At 37.6% G+C, this 8,869-nt stretch overlaps 1 protein-coding gene across 1 annotated transcript; it reads right to left on the bottom strand.

Moving 5' to 3' along the window:
• Positions 1-6,726: 6,726 nt before the first annotated feature.
• On the bottom strand, positions 6,727-7,638 carry LOC131303215 (uncharacterized). Its single transcript, XM_058329984.1, has one exon. The coding sequence runs from the start codon at positions 7,636-7,638 to the stop codon at positions 6,727-6,729; it is 912 nt and encodes a 303-aa protein (XP_058185967.1).
• Between the last annotated feature and the right edge of the window lie 1,231 nt (positions 7,639-8,869).

The raw sequence follows: 8,869 nt of genomic DNA, 5'->3' as shown, positions 1-8,869 counted from the left end.
ATATGACAATAACTTCGAAATATAATATATATAGGTGCATGTCAACTATTGAACCCTTCAATTATATATGGTAGTTGAAAGCTAGAAAACCCACACCAATTCTACCCTGTTGACAGATGGCACACAAGCCACAACTTACTCGATCTTCTAGTTCTACCGAATCTTACTCGATCTTTTGGCCAAGTATGAAGTCAGTCCGCTGCCATTGACGAAATAATTTCGAACTTCTACATGTTTGTGGTGTAAAAATATAATTTGTGAAGTTATTTCACCATCATCATAAGAAATTACTCCCTCAGTCCCTATTTAGTTGTCCACTACAGTTTTACGTGTATTTTCAAACGGCTTATATCTCTCAATGTATATTGCTAAAATATGCAATATGGATCTTGTTTGATAGATCTTAATTTTTTCTATAAGACAATGATTTCAAAAACATAATATACGTCGAGAGATATAAGCCGTTGAAAATGCATGCAAAACCGTAGAGGACAATTAAATAGGGATGAAGGGAGTATAACAATTAGAAATATACTGTGAAACATTGGCATGTCATTTGTTGCCTTAAAGCCATATTTGCCTCCCTTCGTTTGGATTCTAATGGCTAATTAAATATAATTCCAAGATACAACCAATCGATCTCACTGAATGTCTCCCATGTTGCACGATTAAAGGAAGTCGGGCAGAGACGGAACTAGGGTGGGCTATGGGGGCCAATGCCCCCGTGTAGTTTCGGTTTTATTATTTCTAAAAATAATAATTTAATATGAGTACTTCAAGTTCACACGGCCAATTGAGAAGTATTTTCAAGAATTGGAAAGTTCAAATAACATTTTCAAGAATGGAGCTTAATCATTTTGAGCATAATATTGTTCGGCATCCGGAATTCGAACAATTGGAAAATATTTCTGGACTATGTCAATGGTTGATTAAAACCAGAAGGTCAGTAACTTGCTACTTACTCTTCATAGTTCGGCCTCCGTTTACGAAATTTTAGTTCTGTCCCTGAAGTCGGGGGTGTCGAATCTGAATAGGATTACCCAAAATAACGAGGAGAGATGAGAGAACGTAAATATTTTTTTAAAACAAAATGTGGGTTGGCAAAAAATCATGTCCGTAGACTTCGTGTCACAAAAAATCATGTCTCTCTAATAACATATATCTTTTAATTTTAAAACTTATCAAAGTTCCAACAGTTGTTTAGCATCAGTATTGGTCCGTAGACTTCGTGTCACATATAGTATATAGTTTCAGAAAAAAAAAAAAAACTATGGGTATTCCATTTGTTGTACACCAAATGTACAAATGATTGTAGTCCTTCAATTTATTTCAAACATACTTTTAAGAGTCTTTTTAAAAAAATCAGCTCATTTGATAGCGTTTAAGTGCTTGATCGATATAATTTGTACCTAGATTCGCAGAGACGAAAATCGAATGAATAGATCAAATATTTACTGATAACTAAATGAGTTGATTTTTTTTAACTAGCAGGGACCTTTAAAATAATGTTTTTAAATGGCTCTAAATCATTAGTGTGTTACCCAAAATAAGCACCACACAATCTCGTATAGATTTGGTGTACCATAGTCGGTAGGATACATGCATGTTAGAAAGATAAAGAATTGTTCGTGTTTGCAACACAATGGTTTTTTCTCTCTGTGCCAAAAGTCAGTATTGTTAGAATAGTTAAATTAACACGTTAAAAGATGACTTGAACTCGGATCACATTTCTCCTAGCTAGCACTAAGTGCACTACTGAAAAGTCATTGGGCCAAGGGCCTCTTGGCGTTGCAACACAATGGTTGACCTAGACGTTAGGTTGGTGATAATTTGTAGAAAAATATCCCAAGTGTTAAAGTAATGTTGCTTTGAGAGCAATTTCTTTGGGGTTATATATATAAATTTGAGAATTAAGTTCGTAAATCAATCACTTTTTAAACACAACATTTTTCTCCTAATTCCACGGTACTTTATTACCTTAAGTACCCTCTTTGTTGATATAAAATAGGTATTGATTCGATTTAAAATGAAGAAAGTGCGATGATTTTCCAAATTTGATTTCTTTTTAGACCTGTTAAGGGTAAATTCATCATGTCCTTTAATGCACAAATAATTTTGGATGCAAATCACTTGGGTTATAAAGTAGGCTTAACAAAATTTCTAATGGTTCAAACTACGCGCAGATCGGAGTTCGGGAGTATTCGTAGCAAGCATGCAAAGTTTGACATTTTTTGAAGTTTTCATGCGCCCAGGCGCAATTTCTTGCGCCCCGGGAGCATTTCAGTGCGCCCCAGGCGCATTCTTGAAGTTTCACCATATGCCAATCTTTGTGAGATTGCCCCGGTCACTCCCAAATTCTGATTTGCACGTGATTTGAGCCGTTTAAAAGCTTGTTGACTCTAATTTATAACCCAAGTGTTTTGGATCATATACTAATCGTACATCAAATCTATGACTATTTTACCCTTAGTGGGTCAAAACTATAAATCATTTTTGTAAAACACTCTCATCTCGCTAATTTTAAATCAAATGAAGATCTATTATATATCGTTAAAAAGGGTTTTCAAGTAGTAAAATATGGTGGAATCAAACTACACTAATAATTTAATTTCATTTATGAAATGTGAGTAGAAAGTCGTCCACTACAAAGATTATCGGAGCACTATCACCTTTCCACCACCACCTGTACACCAACACTGTAACACCACCCCTGTGGCACCATCACTTCACCACCTAGACCACTATCACTTAAGCACCCTCAACCACGCTTCCACTCTAGCTACCACCACCATTGTCACCAGACTTCAACCCCACAACCACCGCCATAATTAAACCAATACCACCACTTCAACACCACGACTACCACACCTACACATGCACTTTCACCATGACGACTCCACCTCCACCACTGCCATTATTTTACACCGTACATATCTAGCACCCCTCCTTCCCACCACCAATATTGTCGCCATCAACACAATCACTATTGCTTCACCACCATTACCAACATTTTTTTACCACCACTACCTATGCAACAAGAAATTGAGAATATTTCCATACAAGATTATCCAAAAAGATTGAGAATATTCTTGATGTTTCATTCTACCGCCACCATGAATCCTTGCATGTCCCAAGCCTTCTGATGGCATCCTGCAGAAATAGAAGAGTATAAACTAGTAGCCGAGCAAAAAAGAAAGAAAGAGAATAAACCAGTAGCATACGGATCCATACAAGCTTATCAGGAATATGTAAACTAGGAACAAGATGGACAAAAGTGTTAGCCATTAGTTACTGAATCCCTTGGCCTGTGGGGAAATGGTTCAATTTGATATCCCTATTTGCCAGCCTTTGATGATCAGATGGGTGGTAGCTAGAAAATGCCTAAATAGTGTTGTTATGGCAGGATGATTGGCATTATTTGGGACCATAGTATTATAAGTTTCGAAGCAGGGTTGTATTCAATATGGGTAGAACCTTGTCTGCTAAAGTTTCCTCTAAAATCCATATGGTGATTCTTAAATGGACGTGGCCTAGGCCTGAGGGTGATATATTATTAACCTCATCTCTGTTAATCGAATCGGATTGCACGTCCTATGATCCTACATGTCTTTTCATTATTAGTTTCGTCAATCAAACGGCCCTAAGAAAATACCAAGGGGAACTGAAAACAAGGTTGCAGCAAATTAATCTCGGGGTAAATTACGCTGAAGATGTTGTGAGAGTCAATTGCAAGTTTTGATGAGTTTTATGCTTATTTTGATCCGATTTAAAATAAGAGTGATGCGATAATTTTCTCAAAATGATTTGTTTTTGACCTGTTAAGGGCAAATTGTCATGTCTTTTAATAGATAAATTCAAACCACTTGAGTTATAAGGTATACACAACAAGCTTTTCATCGGTTCAAACCACACGCAAATTGGAGTTTGGGAGTGTTTGTGGTAAGCCCGCGAAGTTTGACTTCTTGTGTAGTTCGATTGAGGCGCAATCTTATGCGCCCCGGGCGCAGCTCAATGCTCCTTACGCGCATCTTTGAAATTCTACCACAAACCAAACTTTGCGAGCTTGCTCTGATCAATCCTAAACTCCAATTTGTAAGTGGTTTGAACTGTTAAAAAGGTTGATGATTGTTTTTTATAACCTAAGTTTGTTTGGATTGAACATTATTTTTACATAAAAGATTATGCCATTTTACCATCTGTGGGTCAAAAAAAATAAATATTTTGGTAAGATTCTAACATATCTTGCTCATTTTAAATTGGATCAACGTTTATTAAATGTTGTCAAAAAGGTTTTTCCATATACTACAAGATGATGAAATCTAACCATACAAATAATAAAACTTCAGTTATAAAAAGTGGGTAGAGAACCGTCGTCAACTACAAAGATCTTTTTTTTTTTTGCTAGGCAAAAGAAACTTTTATAAAACTCAAAAGGGTTACATCGAGAGGGAACACCGAAAGCAAATAAACGCTTACGAGTTCAAAGAAAAAGAAAAGAAAGGGGATAAGAACTGAAAAAACGAACATCCAACAGAGAGTTGGATGGATCCACTCCTCAGAAACACATTACAAATTCACTTTTCTGATTCCATCCAGGAAACCCTTAAACTCCTCCACAGTGTATACCTTAATATCGAACTTCACCTTAATCCACATTGCAACTCTGGAGCACTACCACCCTTCCACCACCAATATTACCACCGTAACACCACCCAACACCACCATTACTTCACCCGTAGACATCTTTCGCTTACCCACAACTACCACCATATTCAACTTTATCACCACCGTAGGGATTTGAGTACAAATTGAAACTTACAATGAGTAAAAGGGTGCGAAAATGTACTTTAGCCTTAAAGGTTCCGACGATTTTTGAATTTGTTTGGTTTCAATCAACTTTTTAAAACAGAATTTTATTTATTTTATGGTTTGACTCCACAACATTTTTTTTATGTTTAATACCCTCTTTATTTTGATTCAATTTAAAATGAGAGTGATGCGATGATTTTCCCAATTTTCGACCTGTTAAAGGCAAATTTGTCATGTCTTTTAACTGATAAATAAATTTGGGTTTGGACCACTTCAGTTATAAAGTATACTCAACAAGCTTTTCAACGGTTCAAACTACGCACAAATCGAAGTTCGGGAGTGTTTGTGGCAAGCCCGCAAAATTTCATGACTTGTTGTGTAGTTCGAATGCGCCTTAGGCGCAATGTCATGCGCCCCGCGCGCACCTCAAAGCTCCTGACTTGTTGTGTAGTTCGAATGCTCCTTATGCGCAATGTCATGCGCCCTGGGCGCAGCTCAATGCTCCTCAGGCGCATCTTTGAAATTCCACCACAAATCTAACTTTGCGAGCTTTTACCGATCACTCCCGAATTCCAATTTGTTTGTGCATTGAACTGTTAAAAAGCATGTTGAATGTCTTTTATATTCTAAGTTGTTTGGATTGAAAATTATTTTTACATGAAATAATATGCCAATTTTACCCTCAGCGGAAAAATTATTTCGCTAAGATCTCGCTCCTTTTTTAATTAATGAATAATTTTGGATTCAAACCACTTGAGTTATAAAGTATGCTCAACAAGTTTTTCAACAGTTCAAATCACGCGCAAATCGGAGTTCGGGAGTGTTCTTGGAAGCCTGCGAAATTTGACTTGTGTAGTTCGAATGCGCCGCCTCAGGCGCAATGTTATGCGCCCCGGGCGCAGATCAATGCTCCTTGGGCGCATCTTAACCAAACTTTGCGAGCTTGCTCCGATTTCTCCCGAACTCCAATTTGTTGTATAAACTAGCTACTAGCATTAGGGATCCATAGAAGCTTATCAGGAATATGTCTACGAGGAAGAAGATGTACAAAAGTGTTGGCCATTATATTTTGGGTTACTGAATCACTTGGCCTCTGAGGAAATGGTTCAATTTGAAATCTATTTTCCAGCCTTTGATGATCAGATGGGTGGTAGGGGATGGCCAATCTGTGTTGTTATGGCTGGATGATTGGCTTGATTTGGGACCTTAATATTAGTACAAGTTTCGAAGCAGGGTTGGACTCCATATGGGCAGCTAGATCTTAATTTGTTGCTAAAGTTAATTTCCTCTAAAATCTATGGTGATTCTTGTACATGGCCTAGGCTAAGGGTGATATATTATTATTATTTTTTGATCGACAAAAATGATTTCATTAATCTTTAAGAAGGGATACAAAGATTTAACGGATCTCGGGTACACTAGCAAAAAGTCACCCGAGAACCAAACCAAAAAAGACGGCAAGAAGCCAACCAAGACACCACGACTAATGCGAAAGCCTTACTCCCGCTAAAAGACCCCACAACATAACACCCAAACAAACTAAAACTCAAAGAAAACCAAAAATGCCTAGAGAAACCAACCAAATGGACAGCCAAACTCCGGAATTAAAATTCCAGAGAAAGGGAGGCTCCTTCCTTGAGCTCACCATCTTCCCCTAGATCGTCAGAGAATTGATGGCCTCCTCCATTGTGAGTGTTAATTTCTTCAAGTTAAAGTTCCTCTCCTCTCTAAATTTAACACCTAAAGTTTAACCAAGATTGACATTTGTTATTCAGAGAGAGAGAGAGAGAGAGGAAATACACAAAGTTTCACAATTTGTATATTCTTTTTCTCATATACACATATACAATGGATTCATGTACAAGGCTGTTGAACTCAGAGTTCAAATCCATAACTACAAACAAGTTCCACAGGAATTCATAGGGAGACTATATTTAGAAGAGACGCTCTTGCTTTAATCAATCCCTTAAACAAGCACTCCAAACCATTCTCGATAGACTCAATACTGGCCTCCAACTCCTCAAGCCCATTTTGTGCCATCTTCATATGTTCACCCACTTGATCACTTGAACGCTCACATTGCCATATGTTGCTCAATGCAACATCTACTCTTTGCAGCTCATTCCCATTCCCCTTCTGTTCTTCACACGTCACTCTTCCTTTGTCCAACAATATGGACCAACTCTTGGACTTGGGCTTCGAAATCCGCAGGGAAAAGAACAAGAGGAGGGAATTATAAACGGACACGCTGATCAAACTAACTTCTTTTAGAACTCTAATCACTGTGGTCACATGGTGATCATCTTCAAGCTGTTGATCCAACAGTGGCAGCGATGCGATTTTGTTGTCAATTTGCTTCACATCTTTTATCAACTTCTTCGCGCCCTTGTTCATTTCCTTCCTAAAGGAAAAGTATTTCGCGGTACAGATTTGAATCCTCGAATCCCCCTTCTTTCTCCTGATAGCAGATTCGAGATCTATAACACGCTCCTTTATCTGCGATGTGAAATCCCTTGCAGTGCTACAAACGTCGAGAAGACTGACCGATGTGTCCAAGGACTCATCGATCCATCTCTTGTGCTGGTCGAGAGAAAGGGCTTTCTGGGTGAGTGGCAACTTGAGAGCCTCGTCCAGGCATTTGTACACGTCATTTAGGCCTAATAGCCCACTGCAGATTTTCTCTGCATTCGTCGTCGTTGATGATGCCTCCGATATCTTGATCTTGTTTAGCTCCTCTTCGATTCTAAGCGTTGTCGGGTGTGATCGACTGGGCAAACTAATCGATCGGATTTCGTAACGACTACTCCTTGGTTTGGAAAAACTAGCCATAGTTTGGGAGTATTTTCTTTTGTGTAGTTATAGAAAGCTCAAAATTTAGGATGGTGAAAAAAATTGTCCTATGGTTTCGCTATTTATACTAAATGAAGGGGGGATAAGTTTGAACCACATAGTCTTCATAATAATGAAAGGTGGGCCTCCTTTAAGTCAACAATGATCTAATAATTAGGACGGTGAGAGTTGCAAAAATCTAGAATGTATATTACTTGGCCTTGTGTTAAAAGTATGAAGGTTAACAGTTTGCTTCTTTCTAAGGTTTTACGTTTGAAACTTTACGGGTGTTATCAATTTTTAGGTCAGTTTGTATAGAGTTTTGCTCTATTTTTAATCGAGGTGCGCATAAACTGATCTGGACATCTGAATTATAAAATAATATTGAAGGTGGGCTCCCTTTTAAGTCAACAATGATGTAGTAGTTTAGGTACTATCCTTTTAGTATCCATTCATGTGCAATGGGTAGTGAGTTGTCCAAATAAGTATGTACGGCCACCTCCCTTTTGCGGTGTTGCCACCCCCACGTTGAGCCATTACTGCCACATTATCCAATGTTTGGTACCATAAACTTGATACATGTACGTGGCATGTTACGTTATAAATGGTTGTTCCATTTGTTCGATACTTATGATACAATCAGTGGCGGAGTTAGGATTTGAACTTGGAAATGCCATAAAAAATATTTTTTCTGTCTCAAAGTGCCCGCCCTTTACGAAAAGTCGTGTAATTTTCGATTCAAAAAATGAAGTGCTTACAAGGGTTATTTTTCAAATTTCTTCACACCAAATTAAAGTACTTCAAGAGCTCTTTAATATGGTGTAAAGAAGTTTAAAAAATGATGAACAAAAATATTTTATTTTATTTTATCTCAAAATTACACGTCTTTCGTAAGGATCTAGTGATTTGGGACAAAATACTCCTCCTGTTCAAATGTGTGATCTGTTAAACTGAGAACCAAAAAAAATCCATATAGTGCCACATTGCCCAATGTTTGGTACTCGAAATTCGAAGTGCATTAATGCCTACGTATACGTGGCATGATATAGTTGTTCCATTTGTAAGGCATCAATTATATCAACCAACTGATCATACTGTATCATACAACTATACAAGTAAAGGTACTGGGAGACAGTGAGATCCAAGTTGTAAAGAAGTCAAAACTTGAGTTGGAGAATGGTGTGTGGCATAGCAAGATTAGGACTAAAGAAGGGTTACGAATATCTTATTT

This window comes from Rhododendron vialii, chromosome 10a, assembly GCF_030253575.1.
Source record: "Rhododendron vialii isolate Sample 1 chromosome 10a, ASM3025357v1".
Classification (NCBI taxonomy): Eukaryota; Viridiplantae; Streptophyta; class Magnoliopsida; order Ericales; family Ericaceae; genus Rhododendron; species Rhododendron vialii.
The sequence above is the reverse complement of the archived record's forward strand: the minus strand, read 5'-3'. Positions and strand labels throughout refer to the sequence as shown.